Below are 21,249 nucleotides of genomic sequence, written 5' to 3'. Positions count from 1 at the left end.
TACCCTGGAGGGGATGGACCAAAGACAGTGACCAAGCCATTTGTCTTGTGCCATCCATCTCCAGCCTTCCACAAACTTTGGGCAGGGACACCATTTCTACCCCCTGGCTAATACCACTCCATGGACCCAACCTCCATGACTTGATCTAACTTCTCTTTAAACTCCGTTCTAGTTCTAGCCTTCACAGCCTCCTGCAGCAAGGAGTTCCACAGGTTGACTCTTTGCTTTGTGAAGAACAACTTTCTGTTACTAGTTTGAAGCCTGCTACCCATTCCTTTCCTTTGGTGTCCTCTAGTCCTTCTATTATGGGAACTAATGGAGAACTTTTCTTTATGCACCCTCTCCACACTACTCTTGCTTTTATAGACCTCTATCATATCCCCCGTTCGTCTCCTCTTCTCTAAGCTGAAAAGTCCCAGTCTCTTTAGCCTCTCTTCATATGGGACCTGTTCCAAACCTCTGATCATTTTAGTTGCCCTCCCCTCTCCCACCCTCTCTCTTCCCCTCTCCCACCTCTTTTTCCCAGTCTCTCCCAGTTTTGTTCAATAAAGAGAGATTCTATTTTTGAACACACGTTTTCTTTATTTTGTACATCAGGAAGGGGGGCTAGGGAAGGGTAAGTGGAAGGAGGTGAGGGAGGAATGTGGTACAAGCCCCCGATGGGGAGGACTGGGCTGGCTCTGCGGGCTTCTCGGGGTGGAAGTTCTCCTGCAGCCTCCCAATGCCCCCTCCCCCAGATGACAGCCTGCGGCAAGTGCAACCGGGGTGATGGCCGAGTGCTGTAATGTTCCGCATGTTGGCACTCAGGGCACTCCAAGCCAGGACTGCTTTGCAAGCGGGGAACCCTGATACCTGTCTGTCTGGGGTGGGGGTCGGGTCCCTTTAAGCACAGCCCTCGGCTAGCCTGAGACAGCAGCTCCACGCTCTAAGTCCTCATCTGATGCCCTGCAGGCACTGCTTCCGGCCATCTTTAACCCCGGTTCAGGGTCCACGCTGTGTGGACATGCTAGTTCGAATTAGCAAAACGCTAATTCGAACTAGTTTTTAAGTCTAGCTGCGCTAATTCGAATTAGCTTAGTTCGAATTAACTAATTCGAACTAAGTTAGTTTGAATTAGCGCTGTAGTGTAGACATACCCAAAGAGATTAAGGTCAAAAGTGTCCCTAATTTTGGGTACCCAATTTGAGATGCATAGCACCTGATTTTACAAAGTACTTGGCATTCATATAGCACTTCATATGTTCAAAGCGCAGCTCCCAGTGATGTCAGTGGCAAGTGTGAATGCTCAGCAAAGGTGAAAGTAAAGTGGTGCACTGCTCCAGCAGCAGCCATCTGGAGCACTTTGCTGAGAGCCGGCTGTGGGGGCGGCATGGCTTGCGGTGCATGCTCTTGCAGCTGGGCTCCTGCTGCAGGCTGGCACTGGCGACCTGGCGCATGCAGCCAGGTGAGGTAGGCAGGCGAAAGCGGCTGGCTGGGGTGCACGCTCCCAGCCAGACTACTAGTGCGTTCACACCTGTCCTGCTGCCCCCTCCTTGGATGCCATGCAGCACACGTGCCGTCCATGACATGCACAGTTGCCAGCGGCCACTGGGAAGAAGCCAGGGGAAGGGACCAGCAGACCAGGGACTCTCTTACACCACTGCCAGTGGCAGGGACCCATCCACCAGCCATGTAAGGTAACCTAGCTCCAGGGTCCTCCCACTCTTCCCCCTCACCCCACTGCCCTAACTCCTGCCCTCCACACCTCAAGCCCTCTGTCCTGATTCCTGCACCTCCCCCACACCTCCAGTCCCCAGCCCTGATTCCTGCACCCCCAACTCCCTGTCTTGACTCCTCTATATCCATCTCCTGCCCTAATTCCTGCACCTCCCACTCCCAGCCCCCTGTCCTGACTCCTGCAACCCTTACTTTCCCAGCTCCCTGCCTTGATTTATATACCCCTTGCCTTGAGCCTCCCACCACACTTCCAGCCCTGTGCCCTGACTCCTAATCCCTCCTCCTCCCAACACACACACCTCAACTGCCTGTCCCGAGGCTCTCTCACTCCACACTTAAATTTCATACAGGTACTGTTGTATCACAACCTGCCCCTCTCAGTATGTCAGGTAAGTTCTTTATCCAGGCTGACTGGTATTCTAGCGACTTGAGCAGTGCCAGTCACTGAGGAGGGCAGATAGCTCTGAGATAAAACCAGGGAGCCCCGGAGAGACCGTATCAGAAACCGTAGTACCTTTCAGGCAAACAGACACACCAGAGAGTATAATCAAATACCTGGTTGGTCTTTTTGCTTCATAGGGTAAATCATTGCTCCCAGGTTTGAAAAAGTTGCCACCCATGTGCAGAGATACCTCCTGTTGTATTCATTTTGATGGCATATGAGAGCCCAGAAACTCTAAGCTGTTGTTACATCTGCTTTCCTGCAATGAGGCTCACTAAGCCGCAGTTATCACAATATCCCCACCTCTGGCTATGTATCCTGCTGTTGATACGTTTCCTGTTTTGTTTTGTTTCAACTTGCAGGGCAACAGTTTTCCACTACACACTTCAACTCCAGTCAATGTATGTATATAGGTACAAGGGTACTTTTGTTCTGGTGCAAGTCCTTTAATGAATTAGGCAATTTTAAAGTTATACTGTGCTACTATATGCTCATGCAACCATTGCCATTTTACATGCAAGCCATATGTGGTCCACAATCAGCCCCCAAAAGTCCCTGTCCTGCCCCAAGATGAAGTTCTGCCTCTGAAAACACTGCATAGCTCTGTACTGAGATAGAAATAACAGCCTCAGAGGAATACATCTGGTTTTTCATTGGGTGATAATCCAACATCTGCCTGTCTGTGAAATATTATTTAGGTAGGAGAAACAGCAATCCCCAGAGATGGAAAATTCTGCCTATTTAGGATTTTTTCTGTCCCTCCAAGAGTTAATATGAAAAAAGTGTCTGTTATGAAGTGCACTGCAACACTGCAGAATCTACAGAGCTGAGATTTACAGGGTAGAGGGGATTTAGCTACACACCTTTCAGTAATCATAATGGAAGATGGATGACTAACTGACCTGTACCGCTTTTAGTGGTGTAGCCATGTTGGTCCCAAGATATTAGCTGAATGAAGTAATCTCTTTTATTGGACCAACTTCTATTGGTGAGAGATTTCGAAGAAAATCTCAACCTGCCACCAAACACACCAAAGGACAGGTAAACTTCCTCATCCCAGCAAGGTGGTGGTAGTTAAATCTATAGGCAATTTAATGGAGGCTGGCCAAGGCCAAGCCACCCCAAACATTGCACCTCCAGGGGGCAGTGTTGGATTTGGGGTCCCCCAGAAGACTATCTCCCCACCACAGCCCTAGGGCTGCAGTAGGGGCACAGAGCTGTTCTGGTCTTGGGGCCACAGCTTGTGGGGGGGCAGGAGGGAATGGTGGTAGAGACACAGGGAAAGAGGTGGAAAAAGGACAGGGCTGTGGACACAATGGAGTCGGGGCCATGGGGAAGGAGTGGAGTGGGGGGGGGGGGTTCCAGGCTTAGGGCTCCAGCCAGGGTCTCTCCTGCAGTCCCTGCTGAGGCTGAACTCTCAGCTCCTCTTCACCCTGCGGGCGAGGGGGGTTCTCAGCCCCCTACTACAACACAGCTGGGGCCAAGGGGAGCTGAGAGCAGCAAGCAGGGGTGTAGCCTTGGCTGAAAGAGGTGGGGCAAGAGGATGTGTCATCCGCAACCCCTAGTAAAATGGTCACAATTAGGTTTTAAAATTAAGAGTTACAAACACAGTTTCTAAAACTCCTGCATCTTGTGTGTGTACGTTTCGTTGGTTAAAGAAGATTTTAATCCATGAACTAGCTCAAATTGTTCTGTTTTATTTTTCCCAATTAATAAATACCCCAGAAGATATCTGTCTAGAATACTGTGTTATCTGTTTTTTTTTTATTTTATTTTGAAGTAACACACACTCAAGAATCCTGAAAGGTTCTAGTGATCCCAGATCATAGCAGTAAAAACACACAGTACTTACCATTTCTACTTCCTCTAAATCCACATGTAAATTTATTCAGGAATCAGATCTGGTGCAATCTAATCACAATTTGGTAGGTCTTTGTTAAACTGATGAAAAGAATCTAGGCCACAAGCAGAGAGAATGTGATTGTGGGGGGAACGGGGTAGTTGAGTATAACATTTGTAAATGGGTTTGCTGTGCACTTAAAGAAATTGAAATAGCCTTTAAAATAGCAATTCCGGGCCCTTGCACTGATAGGGTAAAGGTGGAGGTGAGTTGAAAGGACTTTGCTTTAACTGGACTTTTAAATGATTACACGTTAGTAATGTCACTAAAGCCTTTTTCATCCTCACTTCCCCAGTTTTAGTTTAGTTCCCGTTGCTAGGCTAACCATGACCTGGCAGCATTTGATGGGTAAATGTCTATGATTCTTGTTGCTAGATGCAGATCTAAAACATGAGCTCCATGGAAAGTGGCCCACTCAATTTTTAAAGCCATCACTGCTGGCTCTTGGCACTTTGAAGCTGGAAGGCATTTTCTATGGAAACACAGGAGGTTCTTCCTTTAGGCTTAAAAAACAACAAATAGTCCTGCAGCACCTTTGGCTAGGTCTACACTACAGAGGTTTTTTTTTAAAAACGGCTGTTTCTCAAAAAACCTCACTTAAGTCCACACTACAATCACATTCTTTCAGAAAAAAATTGAAAGAACAGAGGGGTTTTTCCGACATTGATAAACCTCATTCTACGAGGAAAAACCCTTTTTTGAAAGAGCTCCTTCAGAAAAAGGCATGTGTGGACGGGGAAGAGAGAGTTCTTTCGAAGAAGAGGAAAGAGGAGAAAAAGCAGAGGTGTGTCCTGGTGGCCACTCCATCCATAGTAATCTCAGCTTAAATGCGAGATAGCAGCCATTCAGTGTGGACGCTATGTTTCAAAAAAGCAGATCACTTTTTGGATGTGCTTTTCCAGAGTGGATGCGCTGTTTTGGAAGAAGTTTTTTTTGGAAGATCGCTTCTGGAAAAGCTCTTCTGAAAGAAGCCTGCAGTCTTAGATGTAGCCTTAGAGACTAACAAAACGTGTAGATTGGTAACATGAGCTTTCATGGACTTTTTCAGAGGAATGGAGTTATTAAAGGTCCAGTTTCTAAATAAATGGGGGGGGGGGAGAAAGAAGAGGAAGGGGTAAGAAATAGTCAGAGTGTCCATGCTACATGAAACTGATAGAGAAGGTACTCATTGTTCTTAAGTACCATTTTTTTTATGTCATTAGGATGTGGAATGTAGCAGGCTATCCAGCCAATCTTTATTCATACCTCTGTTATAGGAATCAAACTTGTAAATGAAGTTAAGTTCTAAGGCTTCCCAGTGAAGTTGGCTTGTGGAATTGTCCTATAACAGTACGGTGACTCTGAGATCTGTTAATGAGTGCCCGGGCAAGTTAAAATATTCCCCAACAGGTTTCTGTGTGTTTCCTTTTCGGATATCTGATTTGTGTCCATGAATTCTTTCTCATAGAGACTGTCCAGTTTGGCCAATATACATGGTAGAGGGGCATTGTTGGCAGTTGACAGCATAGATGATGTTAGTGGATGTGCAGTTAAATGAGCCTCTGATGTGGTAGTTTATGTGGTTAGGTCCTGTAATGATGCCGCTTGTATAGATGTGTGGACAGAGTTGTCACCAGAGTTGATTGCACAGATGGGTTCCTGGATGAGTATGATGGAGGTATGCTACATGGTTACTGGAAAGAATTTGTTTGAGGTTCGGGGGTTGTCTGTAGGCGAGAATTGGCCTGTCCCCCAAGGCCTGTGTGAGTGAGAGGTCATTTTCCAGGATAATTGTCGATAATGCATTGGAGGGGTTTATGTTGTGAGCTGTGGGTTTAGGCTGTTCTAGTGTGAAATGAATGGATTGCTTCAGTCCACTTTCTAGTGAGTAAGTGATGCCCCATAATTAGTATGCAGTGTTATAGCAGAATCGGTCTCAGGACTTTAGAGACATGGTGGGTGAAGCAATAGCTTTTATTGAATAGCTTCTGTTGATGAGAGAGAAGCTTTCTAGCATACACAGAATTCTTCTTCAGGTCTGGAAAACTGATTTAGGGCATGTGTACACTTAAAATGCTGCACTGGTGCCACTACGCTCATCGCTCTTTAATGAAGATGCTGACGGGAAAGAGCTGTCCTCTCGGCATAGTTAATCCACTTATGTAAGAGGTGGCAGCTGTGTGTTTGTGAGAAGCTCTCCATCAGCGTAGCGCTGTCTACACAGGGGGTTAAGTCAGTACAACTACGTTGCTCAGGGGTGTGGATTTTTCACACACGAGTGCAAAGGCGATGTGTGTGTGTGAGGGAGAGACGTGGGGTCATTTGCACCCCCAGATTTCTTCAAGATTTGCTCACCCCCTTTCCATGGCAACAGGACAGGGAGTAGGGGGGCAGGACAGAGATACTTTTCATGCTGGGTGAGGGTGGTTTAGCGTGGTCAGGTGCCTGGTTTTCAACTGGGAAGTCCAATTGAAAAGGGGACCTGAGACTGTCCAGTCAAATCCACTAACTAGACACCCAAACTCTGGTTACTGTGGGCAGTGGAGGCAGGGAGGCACCGGGTCATCACCTAGACCTGGGCAAGGGATGGGAAAAGCATGAGCAAGAGCGGGGACTGGCGAAGAGGAGTGGACAAGAGAGCAAGGCCTCGGGGGAAGAGGTGGAGCAGAGAGGTTACAGCTGGAATGTCCATTTTTAAAATATTACTAAGCTGACAACCCAAGGGTGGCTGCTGTGGGTCGCTGCTTCTGTGCGGTGCAGCAGCTGCCTGAGAGAAAACTCAGCTGAGGAGGCAGCTGGGGCCTGCCCCCTCTACTTCCAACCTGTGCCTGGCTGCCAGAAGTGGGATCAAGCAAACCAGAAACATGCTGCGGGGGGGGGGGGGGGGGCAGCACTCTGGCTCATTCTGACCCTGCCATCCACAGTTGGGCCTGAGTGGGGAGCTACAGGGACAGGCCACTGCCCCCTCTCCAGCAGGCACAGAGGCATGAGTGGCCCCCCTCAGCCGTTGTGAGAGGAGGGCTCTGTCCTCTGCGTACAGATGTGGTCACCTCATCTCAAAACAGATATTTTGGCGTTGGAAAAGGTTCAGAAAAGGGCAACAGAAATGATGAGTTTGGAACGGGTCCCAATGAAGAGAGATTAAAAAGACTTGGACTTTTCAGCTTAGAAAAGAGGAGACTCAGGGGAGGTATGATCGATAAAATCATGACTGACGTGGAAAAAGTGAATAAGGAAAAGTTATTTACTTATTCCCACAACATAAGAACCTAGGGGGTCACCAAATAAAAATAATAGGCAGCAGGTTTAAAACAAACAAAAGGAAGATTTTCTTCACTCAGCGCACAGTCAACATGTGGAACTCCTTGCCAGAGGACGTGGTAAAGGCCAGAACTTTAACAGGGTTCAGAAATGAGCTAGATAGAATGGAGGTTAGGTCCATCAATGGCTATTAGCCTCTGTTTCTCTGGAAGTGGGTGACAGGGGAGGAATCATGTGATGATTACTTGTTGTGATCCCTCTCTCTGGGGCACCTGGTGCTGGCCACTGTTGGCAGACAGGATACTGGGCCAGATGGACCTTTGGTCTGACCCAGCATGGCCGTTCTTATGTTCCTGCCTGCTTCATTGCCTGTGCCCAGCTGCTAGGGACAGGGACTGAAAAGCTATAAACATTCCAGGGGAGGAGGTGTAGCCAGTGTAGAAAGCACTAGTATAATCCACACACCTGAGTGTGATGTACTATCCGACATAGTGCCACTGAGGCCACCTACAAAGAGAGAGAATGAGTTTGCTCTACAGCTTTAATTGAGCATCGGCTGGCTTTTAGCTCAAGTGGTAGAGGCTCATGGCTAAGCTCCAGAGGTCCCAGATTCAGTTTCGCCTGTCGGTGCTACCCTAGGGCAATGGAAGAATTCTTCAGTCAGTCTATCTCCGGGGTGGGCAAAAGGGCCTCCGTGGGCTGGATCTGGCTCTCTGAGGCCCTGCTGCTCCCCAGCCCCAGGCCAATCAGGGTCTGGAGGCGGGAGGAGTGCGGGAAGTTTCCTCGGCCCTACCCCCGACCTGCGAGACACATGCGGCACTTAGAAGTGCTGTGTGCTCCTTGCAGGGCAGGAGGAGGCTTCACACACTCCCCCAGTCCCTGATTGGCCTGGGGGTGAGGGAGCATGGGAAGTCTTCTCCCACCGCCAGGTGCCTAGTGGGAAGCTGGGGTGGGAAAGCCCGGAAGCATTCTGGCCCTGCCCCTTCCATTTGAGGCTCCGCCCCTTCCAGTGAGAGCCCCCAGCAAAAAATTATTGCCCACTCCTGATCTACCTCCTTTCATGGAAGTGATTACCTACCTATGCCAACCAGAAGGTTTTCCCGTCAGCATACATAGTACCTACTTGGTGTGCTGCTGTGCAGAGCAATTCAGTTGTAGACCAGCCCCTAGTGATCCACTCTTGGGGGCGGGGCAGTGAATTAACTATGCTGACAGGAGAACCCATCCCATCACTGTAGTATGTGTCTACACTAAAGTATTGCTGTGCACTGAAGATGTACTGCTGTAGCGTTTTCAGTGTAGGCAATACCTGAAACTCCCCTTTCATTCCTAGACATGGACCCTCCAAGACAAAGTTATGGCACAATACCAGGGAAAGAACAGAGGAGGGTTACGCGATCATTTAAAAATCATACCTGTGTAGACCCTTAACAAGCCTCCATCTCAACGTCTTTACGACGTTTTTACTCCTACTTGTGCACATTACTGTGGGTCAGAGAAAAGATCATGGATATTCTGCCATTTATTAACGTTTATTCCAACCTACAGGGATCAGAAAGCATTTCAAGGCTGGGTGCTAGTCTATTGTGTGTGCTATTATCCACAAGCTGGTTTTGGGTTGTGAGGATAAGATGAAATATTAATGGAATTGAAATCTTGTCCTTCGTTAATTGCTGTCCTGAACATTGGCAGATTAAATTTTCCCCGTGTCAGAGTTTTTTGATGTGTAATCACTTTTTAAGAGGCTCAGCTTTTCCACTCTGCTGTTTTGAAACTGCTGCTGCTCATCAGTCGTCTGTGTTTGATTATTCATTTTTTATGTTGCACAGGCTTTTTAGATGAGACATATTCCAGTGAGAGTCAGATGCTGCAGGCAAGCACAGGGGCAGTCTTTTCACATACCTCTTCCACTCTACCTCAGTCCTCACCTGCCGAACCTCTTCGCTCATCTGATTTTTAGTCTCCTCCACAGCTCTATCTACCATTCTGACCTTCAAGCACTCCTCTTTATTCTAGTCCTTGGCTACACCTCAGCATAGACTAAATGCTATGCAGACCTTTGTGGTGGGGTTTGTGAGCCGAACACATTTCCACGGACGATATTAAGATCCTCACACTCATTTGTAACCTAAGTCAGGTTTGTACAGAGGTGAAAGGCTAGAGCACATTGAGACTTATTAGTCTTCCTTAAAAAAGAACTTAAAGCATAGCTGTAAGGTTTTCTAGAATGTCCCCACTAATTTACCATTAAGTACAAAACTTCTCGTGAACAACCTTCATTTGATGTATCTGTGTAACCCTGTAACTCTAAAGGGAGAAAAAAAAACATAGAATTCATGTTCCCTTCCTTTTTACAGGAATCCAATCATTTCTTCCATCCTGACTGTTTTCAGTAGTTCTTTATATCTCTCAGAACTTTGTTTCCTTTTTTTTCCCCCACTGCCTTTGTGCATTGTAAGGCAAAGGGTATTTTTTCAGAAGAACTGGCATGGCAAGTGAGGAGAATGGGCAGGATCTTGTGCTCAGCATGAGGCCAGCTCAGCTGGGGCACGCTGCCATGAAAGTGAAGTTTGGGAAGAGGCTGTTGGGAAGGAGGGGGTGAAGGGTCCATGGCTATATGCAGCTGAGACTGGCTTTTCAACTGAAATGACGGAACTGGCGGCATACTCCTTTGAAGAGAGAAAATCAGTCGCTGGAACCAGCGGTGAAAGTAACTTTAAAATTTCTTACAGGTGCTGTCCTATTGCAACCCGGCTCCCTGCCAGCTCTTTCAAAAGCTCCCTGCTGGCTTTTGCCACAGCTCAGCCAGCTCTTGCGAGAGCTGCACACCTGGGCACACTCACTTACTGTCACCTCTGGTGGGAACCCATGCTCCCAGTGTTGGTTGAGAGTGTTTCTCTTAAGCAAATGTCACCTCTCTGCAGATGACAGATTTCCAGTCGTCATTATTGCCAACTTCAAATACAGGCAGTCCCCGGGTTACGTACAAGATAGGGACTGTAGGTTTGTTCTTAAGTTGAATCTGTATGTAAGTCGGAACTGGCGTCCAGATTCAGCCGCTGCTGAAACTGACCGCCAGTTCTGACTTACATACAGAATCAACTTAAGAACCCCAAGCGTCCCCAAGTCAGCTGCTGCTGAAACTGATCAGCAGCTGATTCCAGGAAGCCCGGGGCAGAGCAACTCTGCCTCGGGCTTCCTGTAGTCAGCGCTGGTCAGTTTCAGCAGCGGCTAAATCAGGACGCCTGGGGCAGAGCAGCTGGGGCACTACTGGACCAACCCAGCAGCACCCAACTCCTCGGCACTACTGGACCAACCCAGCAGCACCCCATCTGCTCTGCCCCAGGCGTCCTGATTCAGCCGCTGCTGAAACTGACCAGCAGCGGCTGAATCAGGACCAGAGCAGCTGGGGTGCTCCTGGGTTGGACCAGTAGCGCCCAGAGCGGCGCTGCGGGACCAACCGGCAGCACCCCAGCTGCTCTGCCACAGGCGTCCGGAGAAAAGCCTAGTCTGCTGGGGGGTAGGGGCATACTAGCTGCGCCCCCCCCCCCCCACCCCAGCAGACCAGGAAGACACGGGCGGCGGACCGAGACGCACCGCGGTCCCGCCGCCTGGGTCCTCTGCGGCTTTGCTCCCCGTCTCCCTGGTCTGCTGGAGACCAGCAGACCAGGGAGACGGAGCAAAGCCTCTAAGGACGCCGGCAGCAGGACAGCCGCGGGGCGTCTGGGCTGTCCCGCTGCCGGCTTCCCCCGCGGCTTTGCAAAGCCGCGGGGAAGCCAGCGGCGGAGCAGCCCAGGCGCGCCTGGGGTGCCCCGCTGCCCGAGCCCCCCCTGCGGCTTTGCTCTGCATCTTCCTGGTCTGCAGACCAGGGAGACGCAGAGAAAGCCCCAGAGTACACGGGCGGCAGGACCGCGAGGTCCCGCAGTCCGTGTACTCTGGGGCAGCCCCGTTCGTAACTGCGGATCCTACATAAGTCGGATCCGCGTAAGTCGGGGACTGCCTGTATTGAAAAATAATAAGCCCCAAAACAGTGCAATTTTTAAAATAATAGGTGGGACTTTTTTATTTCCTTTATGGTGTCTGGGCCTTTAAGGTTCATGTTTGCCAGGTTTTCTCTGAAACTACAAGAAATGGAAACTAGTTTTTTGAAAAAATGAAAGCTGAGATTCCCATGTGATCTCAGGAGCTAGACCTTGAAGAAAAAAAGTCTCATGAGACTAGTTGATAACATTGAGTCTTCCTGTAGTCTAAGGTCATGAATTTATAGATGGTGAACAGTAACAGAACTTGGAACATTCAATCTGCTTCCCATTGTTGATAATACCCAGGTGGAAACTCAGCAAATGCATGCATGCTCTCGCCCCCTCATCTAGGAAAGTGTATATTTCTCTTCTGCATATTTGTCTAAAAAAAAGTTGCTTCTTTGAAAAGTCTTTTTAGTTCATTAGCCCACCAGCCTAACAACTTTTTAACACTGGAACACGTGAATGGCTCACAAGACAAAGTAGTGGCATTTATTGTAAATAGCGAATTAATCATGTGTTCCTTATGTTGAAATGTAACCCAGTGCTGCTTTCAGTGAAATACATTTCTGAATCTTTAAGGTGTTGGTTCCTAACCAATGGCACCGGGCCGCAGACTGCTGGCTGCTGGGCCTCAGCAGCTCTGGGGGGTCGGGGCTGGAGTACATCACCTAGGGCCTGCCCTGCTGCCGTGGCCGTTGGAAGAAGCGTGTCCTGTCCTGCCTCTCAGCCAACCAGCGCAGGCAGGGTCGAGGTCTCCTCCCCACTGCGGAAGAGTGGTTTGCTGCACGGTGGGAGGGCTGCACGGAGCCTGGCATGGCAGCCTTAGAGCAGCTGCAACCCGGGCAGCAGCACTCAGCTGGTGGCGAGGAGGCAGTGCAAGACTAGGTGAGGGGGGTGGGGCAGGCGCTGGGGGCTCCAGGGGCAGGGCTAGTGCTGGGGAGCTCTAGGGGTGGGGAGCTCTAAGAGGCGAGGGCTAGCACTAGGGAGGCCTCAGGGGACTGGGGCTTTTGGTGGACTGGTAACATTTCATTTGCATATTTGCATATTCCTTATTTGTGTAATAAATATGCAAATAAAATGTTACCAGGCCACCAAAAGTTTGTGAATGGCTTTGCCAGTCCCCGGTATAAAAAAGGTTGGGAATCACTGCTCTAAAGATGCAGCTTATTTGTCTTGATAAGAGTAGAATTGGATAAAGCTGGAGTGTTTCTTCCTTTTTTTAAATGGACAGGAGATAAAAATGATTTATTGTGTCAGTATCCGTGATCTAAAATTAGAAGATCATATACTGGATTGATAACTAGTGGACTGATAACTTTATGAAAAAGGCTATTTGAAGGTGAGGCGATGGAGAAATCTGTCCTGGATTACCAGACTTTGCTCTCCAAAGACTGGGTTCTTCATGGCTTCTCAGACACTTTTGAGGGCTGCACTGAATTTTCATAAGCCACAGGACGCTGCTGCAGCCACAGTGTTCAGTCATGTCAGATGCAGCCCTTGGAGGCTGCGAGTCTCTGTGCATAAAGTTCCAGGTGAGCCAGGTGGCCTTTGCTTAAATAACGATGAGCTGGGACGAGTAGTCTTCGTGGGCCATGCCTGTCTGAAAGATGGGGTGGTAAACAAGACATGCTGTGGAATTCAGTCAAACACAGCCTGCTAGATACACAGATATGGGCCCCATTTTTCCAGCTTTATGCCATTCTGGTGGGACAAATCAGGCAGAAAGCTGCCTTACCAGGCTGGTTGGGGGAACTCCAGGGGGTGTAAAAATGGCTTTGGGGGAGATGCAGAGCGGCTGCTGTTCCCTTGGGGTTCTAGTAAAACTGGACCCAACCCTGCTTTCTTCAGTCCTTGATAAAGGGTCTTCTCTCTAAAGCAGGACAGAACCAATAAATCTCCTTGTAGAGATTTTACTCTGTTTTTCCTAACAGCTTCACTGGAGCCAGTGTTTGCATATAAATGAGGCAATGCTTCTTTTACCAAGTGTCTTTCATCCCTCGGTGACTGCAGCCCCATGGGAGAAACGTTTAGGAGTTTTGTTCCTGGCCCCCTCTCTCTGAAGGGCTCTGCCACCTGTGGGACCAGTTACAAATCAGTTACCTGATAGAACGACAGGCAACGTTAAAGTGCCATTGCAGCCCTGCGGATGCGGTCGTGTTCGTGGAATGGCTGCAAAGCCCCCTCCTGCCCGAGGAAAGATGTTTTCATCCTATGCTTCCACAAAACAGTCCAGGTGTCAAGCCTCATTACTCTAGCTTGCAGCATAAGACAGTGTTTGCCTCTGTAAGAGAAGTCAGGTTCTCTTTCCGGGACTCCATCCGCACACAAGGAGCAAGTGGCTGTGGTTCTTAATAGCAACAGAGCAAGTTCACTGCTTTTGTCAGTAATGCCAACGGACTGCAGGGAGCAGGGTTGGTACAAAAGCAATCTGAGACACGCTCTTTAAAATAAGGTGACCTTTGTAGATAAGATACCTGATGAGTCACCATAAACAAACCCACAAATCCCCTATTACAGTCTGTTATATGTGGAGGAATCAGCGGCTTCGGCACAGCTGGAAGTCAGCACTTTTCCATATTTGTCAGGTGCAGCTGCTTACATTTCAGGTCTTTGTTTCCAATGGGCCTCTGTTAATTGCAGGCTTACAGGGGAGAATAAAACAATTGTGGCACTGATAGGACTCAACGGTGCTTCAGTTACAAGATAAATAAATTATTCAGTGTACAGTCTTGCCCTGCCAAATCTACGCAGCTAGAAATATAAAAATAAGCGATGCCGTGGATAGATGCTAATTATAATGGCGCGTCAGCTACCTAGAGCAGAGCTGCTACGGAAATATCAGCAAGCTAGTTGTCACCAAGAGCCTGCTCCTCCTGCTGTTGCATGCTGAGGGAGGTGGGGGGAGCTCAGGCTGTGGGGCTATCTCACCGATCCTGCGAGGTATCAGGGTCTCAAGCACTCATATTGCAGCCCAAGCCCAGAAGAAAACACTGCAAAAAGAGCCCCACAAGCCCAGGACCCGCAAAGCCGAGTCAGCTGGCCTGGTCCAGCCATGGGTTTGTAATTGCGGTATAGACATACTTAGTGCAAGTAGCGTTGGACCCTTTGTAGCTTCTGTGGCACACTTCACATGCTGTGTCAATAGGCGGCTATTGTGGCTTCCAATTTGCATTTGATTCTTAAGTGTTTTTTTTCCCCTGCATTTGAATTAGGCAATCAAGAGCACACACTGCTGCAGACACTTTTATTATGAAATGGCTTCTTACAAAGCCCCCCTCCCCCCCACAGTTCGATCCAGCAAGTTAAAGCAGCACACTGTTCACGTTGACTAACTATGCACCTATTCTGGCCTCAGGGCTCATAAGGAACAGCTGTAATATTTTTGCATGTCTCTAACACCCTTCACATCAGGGTCTCCAACTGCTTTGCTAACATAGGGCTTCATGTTGAAGACAGTGGGAGCTGAAGGTTCAGCCTCCTGTAGGAGAAGTTCAGGATTTTAATAGATTGAGCCTTCTACAGTATGCATTGCTCAATTGCCCTGTGAAGTCGGGCAGTATGCCCGCTTTACAGACCAGGAAACCACCAATGGAAACCTCTGGTCCATTTTTGTGCATTTTAGACATTAAAAGGCTTCTCATCACTTTAAGGTGTAAGGGCTAAATCCAGTGATTTGGGTTCATGTAGTGACCCTTCCCTGGCTTCTACAAAGCTATGCTTGCTATTTTTCTTATGGTGTGTGAGTAGTAGCACTCCAGTTGCAGTTGGAAGCATGCTACCCCACTTACGTGTGCATAGTCCAGCTCTAACATGCAATGTTCAAAAGGATAGTCTTCTCTGAATAGCATGTTATGAACCTAGATTAGAGCATGTTACCTAGTGGGAACAGTCCATAGCATAGCTTGATTAGCACACTTGCCCACACAGGATGCTTACTAATTTTGCTCGGTTAAACACTGCTGTGTAGCTACCGCCTGGGCTCACCTTGAGCCCCGAATGTTTAATGAAGACGAATCGCTAGAGCAATGGGTTCATAATGGTATTCAGACATCTTAATTGTTAACAATGAAAGCTGCAGTGCTAGGGAAGGACAAGAGAGACTCAGCCCTTCCTCTGCAGCTGCGTTGCCACAAGCTTTCCAGTCACTACTTTGCGGCGTAAGCACTTAAAAATAGTCTGGTGCAATCTAGAATCCCCAACAATTATATTACTGATTTAACCAGCCAGCAGACAATGAATGAGGACAAAAGCTCCCAGATTGGAGAGAAAATTACTCAAACTATAGATATGGTCTTGAAGGGCATTTAGAGGTGTAATGCAAGCCCCTCGAGTCATGCCTTGTTTTTAACCCCGTGAGTACTGGTATTACCCAAGAAGCCACCATATGAATGCTGTGGAAGACTTGAAAACATAGTCACTGTTTGGACAGTTGTGGATATGTGAGAGCAGTATTTCCCAGACTGTAATTATAGAATCATGGCAATTTAGGGTCGGACGCGACCTCAGGAAGTCATCGAGTTCAACCCTCTGCTAAAAGCAGGACCAATCCCAACTAAATCAACCCAGCCAGGGATTTGTCAAGCCGGGACTTAAAAACCTCTAAGGATGGAGGTTCCACCACCTCCCTAGATAACCCATTCCAGTGCTTCACCACCCTCCTAGTGAAATAGTTTTCCTAACTGTCCAATCTAGACGTCCCCTTCCCTCCAGTCAAGGAAAGAAAAACCCTGCAAGGATTTAAGCTGCCGTACAAGAGGTGAACCCCTCCAGTGAGATGTACTATACACTAGGGATGTAATAGTGTAGTCGATTAACGAATAAGCAAAAGCTTATCAGTAAATGCTATAACGGACAAGCATTCCCCCCACCCCGCCATTGAGAATAATTTTTTTAGCAGGCTGGCCAGCAGCCCAGCTCAGTCCTGGCTTGCGACAGGTCCGGGCAGCAGCACAAGGTGACAGGCAGGCAGTCTGCGAGGGGAGCTTGTTTTTAAACTGGCTCCCCTCACGGACCAGCTCACGCCTGGCACCCTGCGCTGCTGCCTCTGATACAGAAACAGCAGAGCAGAGTGGCAGGGGGCTCCTCGGGAGTGAGGCCGGAGCACACTCGCTGCTGCCCCCGCCCCCGGGGACTATAGAATAGTGGACTAACCGATAAGAATTCATGAGATTACTTGACTACCAAGAAATAGAGGACACCAAATGAAGTTAATGGGTAGCAGGTTTAAAATTAATAAAAAAAAGTTCTTCACACAGCGTGTAGTCAACCTGTGGAACTCCTTGCCAGAGGAGGCTGTGAAGGCTAGGACTATAATAGAGTTTAAAGAGAAGCTAGATAATTTCATGGAGGTTAGGTCCATAAAAGACTATTAGCCAGGGGATAGAAATGGTGTCCTTGGCCTCTGTTTTTCAGAGGCTGGAGAGGAATGGCAGGAGACAAATCGCTTGATCATTGCCTTCAGTCCACCCTCTCTGGAGCACCTGGTGCTGGCCACTGTCGGCAGACAGGCTACTGGGCTAATGGACCTTTGGTCTGACCCAGTACAACCATTCTTATGTTTTTATGTTCTTATGACTATTCAATTAACCTATATTTAGCTGCCCTACTATACACCTCCATGCCCCCGATTTACTGAATCAGGCCCAGTGTTTTGAAACGTATTGTTCTCGGGAAACATGGGTTCACATTGTTCAGAAATCCTTATATGACATTACATCCGGATTCAAACAAAAGAGCGTGGGGGTGAACAAATCTCAGTCTGGCCCTTGTCATGTCTCCCCTAATAGGACAGCAGCATAGAGCCAACAGTGTAACGTCTCCTTTAGACTCATACAGTGCCTGGCGCAATGGTGGCCTTGACTGGGCTGAGGCTTCAGAAACAGAAACATTTCAAAATAATCGAGGGACTTGCCTTTAATATGGAGCCCGGGTGCCTTCCTCCGCCTTGGTCCTGGGACCAGGGTATTGTTCCCCACAGTCGTCAGGAAGTGGCTGATCTCTGGCTGTTTGGGTGATGTAATCCCAGAGAGTAGCTGAGCAGCCAGATTTGTCAGTCTCCAGCCAGAAACCTGCATGGCTATGCTGCTCCCTCAATGGACTCAGAGGGTACGTCTAGACTACATGGCTTCGTCGAAGGAGCCATGTAAATTAGTGTATTCGGCGTAGTCAAAGAAGCAGGGATTTAAACAATCCCCGCGTCATTAAAATAAAAATGTTCGCCGCGCTGTGCCGACAATCAGCTGATCCGGCACAGCACGGCAGTCTAGACGCGGCGCGGTCGACAAAGGAAGCCTTTGTCGACCGTTCTGGTAAATCTCGTTTCACGTCTAGACTGCCGCACTGTGCCGGATCAGCTGATTGTCAGCACAGCGTGGCGGCCATTTTTATTTTAATGAAGCGGGGATTATTGAAATCCCTGCTTCTTTGACTATGCCGAATACACTGATTTATATGGCTCCGTCGACAGAGCCATGTAGTCTAGACACACCGACAGTGAGGAGCTTTGCCTCAGCGGTCCTGATCATTGCTGCAGTCTCTCCGGAAGAAGAGCTCTGGGAGAGGGACTCAGCTGTAATCATTTAGAAACTGTATTAGTGTAACAGCCTGAAGCTCCATTCAGGGTCAGCACCCCATTGTGCTGGGCGCTGGGCGTGTTAGACGGGGTCCCCGCCCCAGAAAGCATTTGGGTTAACTGTGGCCTCGGATAGCTACTGTTACCACTGCAGCTCAGACAGCTGCAAAGCCCTCTGAGTTCCTCTGCTCCGTAGCCCCCCTAATTCTTTGTTGATATGGAAAAATTGTCCTTTAGGCTGAGCCAGTGATTTGCTCTAGACTCCTATTGAGTGGCTTCTGCATCTGTGGGGCGCTGTAGACACTGAGTGAAAATGGTGTTCTCAGCATGGTTGAAATTGCTATTGCGCCATGTCAGCCTGCTCCTCTGCTGTCTCCCGTAGGCTTAAGGCATGGCACTAATGCAGGCTGTTTTTGTTTTCAACAGGGTACACCGCTGGGACTCCATACAAGGTTCCACCTACCCAGAGTAACAGTGCACCACCTCCCTATTCTCCATCTCCAAATCCTTACCAAACTGCTATGTACCCCATCAGAAGTGCCTATCCACAGCAGAACCTGTATGCCCAGGTATGTGTCTAGCAAGCGAGAGAAAAAAGTAGCAGTACAAGCTTGTGTGTCATCCAGAATAGCTAAGAACATATTACTGGCGTAGATACTATGCTTCGGGCTATATGAATTCACCTATTTCTATCTTGTACATACACCATCTGAGCAACCTTCCAACTGCTTGGACCTGGTCAGGATGTGGGTGGGAGACTGCCACGAAAAGCCTTCTGTAGATGTTGGAGGAAGTGGTGCTGGTGGTGCTGTCTAGCACAGTGGGCCCTACTTCTGCATGATATCTGATGGGGTTGTCTATTGGCTTTTGTGCAGCTTGTCACCTGTGAAATTGGATTGCACTGGTCTGTGGTGCTCTCTGCTTTGAGCCAGTACTGAACCAAGCCGCTCTAATCCTAGGTAGCATTATGCGGCCGGAGGATGCTGTGTGTTGAAGATCTTTACCACTTCTGGTCATGGACCATCAAGGGGCTTTTTGTCAGAGTGAGAGAAGTTCACTAATGCTGTATGAATCCTGATGCTTTGGTTTGAATAATCTCCTCTAAGCAGCGTTGCCAGGTCTAATCTTTTCCATCTGTGTGGAATTAATTTTGTTATATGCACTGAGGCATGTGGCAAATGTGCACCACCAGAAGAAACACAAACCTAGTTGTGGGAGCTTTAGAAAAGGTTCAGAGAAGGGCAACTAAAATGATTAGGGGTTTGGAACGGGTCCCATATGAGGAGAGATTAAAGAGACTAGGACTTCTCAGCTTGGAAAAGAGGAGACTAAGGGGAGATATGATAGAGGTGTATAAAATCATGAGTGGTGTGGAAAAAGTGAATAAGGAAAAGTTATTTACTTGTTCCCATAATATAAGAACTAGGGGCCACCAACTGAAATTAATGGGCAGCAGGTTTAAAACAAATAAAAGGAAGTTCTTCACACAGCACACAGTCAACCTGTGGAACTCCTTGCCTGAGGAGGTTGTGAAGGCTAGGACTATAACAGAGTTTAAAAAAGAACTAGATAGATTCATGGAGGTTAAGTCCATTAATGGCTATTAGCCAGGATGGGTCAGGAATGGTGTTCCTAGCTTCTGTTTGTCAGAGGATGGAGATGGATGGCAGGAGGGAGATTGCTTGATCATTACCTGTTCGGTTCACTCCCTCTGGGGCACCTGGCATTGGCCACAGTCAGCAGACAGGATACAGGGCTGGATGGACCTTTGGTTTGACCCAGTCTGGCCATTCTTATGTGCCTGCTAATCAGCTGGGAGACTGTGTTGGAATATTTCCTGAGCAGCCACACAAACACGCAGCTTACAGGAAACCCTGTCTCTAAGAACCAAACCCAAAAGGCTGGTGCACAAGGAGCAGCAACAAATCAACTCTTGACAATTTAGTTTCAAGAAATCTCTCCTCCTACCCAGAAATCTTTGTCTCTTGTTCAGTCACCTGCCTTTCGTGGCAGTCCCTGGCACACCCTGCTTCGGTGTTAGACATGATCCAGGAAGCTATGGCTTTACTCCTCTTTTCCTTAGTCTGTGTGTTTCCTCTTTGGTTCTCAGTTGTCAGAGCAATGGGTGACTGCTTTCCCCATCTCTGTGCAGACTCTTTTGGGGGTGTCAGACAACGCTCCTAAAAGGGCAGCCATGCTGCCTGGAGGGGACACTGCTCCGAGCAACATGCTGGAATGGGTTGGCACCAGCAGCATTCTCCCACATGCCAGGCAGCCAATAGCCATGCTACCTGGGAGGCTGCCAGCATGGTGCATCACAGTGGGGAAGGAGCAGGACAGCCTGTGTCCAGTGCAGCACGGCAGGAGAGTGACACTCCTCCTCCCCACCCAGGTAACATGGGATGGGTTGGGCAGAGCATGGGACCCCCAGGCCAGGTGTGGGACAGGGAGGAGTCACATGGGGATGTCATATGGAGAGGTCAGGTGGCCCCTGGGGGCTGACACCCCCCCCTTGGGCCCCTCCCAACTAGTCCCCTCTGCCAGGAGATGGTGCCGGTGGCAGCCATGATGGCAGAGCTTGCTGTTTGCAGTCCCCTCCCCCCCAAGTTTCCCTTTGAAGGACCTCAAAAGGAGTCCTGGGCAGAATAGCTCCAAACCTCCTCCTGTTCCCCATCAAATTCTGAAGCACCAGATGGTCTTGTATTTCCGATTCCATCTTCTTTTGTTTACCAGTCACCATCTTAATACAGGCCATTGGTATTTTGTTTCGATCAATCTGTGTCTTCCTTTTATTGCCTCTTCCTGTTTCTCCTTCCATTCCTTTGCTGTCAACATTCTTTCTTGCAGGCGAGTACGATATTTTATAAACCTTCAGCCACTTTCCAACTGTTTCGCTCACACTCAGGGCAGGCCTGATAGACCCCGGTTATTACAACAGACACACACGAGGCTAGTGTTACCAATACCTTCCCCTCCGCTGAAATTGGGTAAAGCAGCCTCGTTTCCCGATCTTTCCCTGATCCATTCCTCCCTTGTTATATTAGCTTCTCCACTTGTCTAGAGTTCACCTGCAGTTCAGCTGTTGTCCTGCATGTTTGAAATATCAGCTGAAAGTCTCCTCATTGTCTGGTTCAACAAGATCCCACAGCCTGTGTGTGTTTCAGTATTTTAGCTGCTTTGGCTCCTCTGAGCAGAACTGTGCAGCTGAACGCAGACTTTTATTTCCTCCAGTGTGTTGTCCAAATGGCTGCCAGTGTGCAGTGGCTTCCCCTCATACCTGTTATGTCTGCCCCTTCAGACTTTAGGGCAGAATTCTACCTGAGTTCTTTCTGACTTCAAAGGCTGATTTCTCAAT

General features: G+C 48.5%; 1 protein-coding gene across 10 annotated transcripts in view; it reads left to right on the top strand.

The window, feature by feature from the left end:
- The window catches only part of FAM168A (family with sequence similarity 168 member A), a 376,753-nt gene that overhangs the window by 337,763 nt on the left and 17,741 nt on the right, over positions 1 to 21,249 (top strand). For 8 of the 10 annotated variants that reach the window (XM_075919566.1, XM_075919569.1, XM_075919567.1 and 5 more), the window contains 2 exons: positions 2,521 to 2,559; positions 18,321 to 18,463. In XM_075919566.1, coding sequence (XP_075775681.1) covers positions 2,521 to 2,559; positions 18,321 to 18,463 — 182 coding nt within the window. The remainder of the gene's footprint in view (positions 1 to 2,520; positions 2,560 to 18,320; positions 18,464 to 21,249) is intronic. The other 2 variants (XM_075919561.1, XM_075919563.1) reach the window with 1 other exon arrangement.

The sequence above is a fragment of the Pelodiscus sinensis genome, chromosome 1, assembly GCF_049634645.1.
Source record: "Pelodiscus sinensis isolate JC-2024 chromosome 1, ASM4963464v1, whole genome shotgun sequence".
NCBI classification, from domain to species: Eukaryota; Metazoa; Chordata; order Testudines; family Trionychidae; genus Pelodiscus; species Pelodiscus sinensis.
The sequence above is the reverse complement of the archived record's forward strand: the minus strand, read 5'-3'. Positions and strand labels throughout refer to the sequence as shown.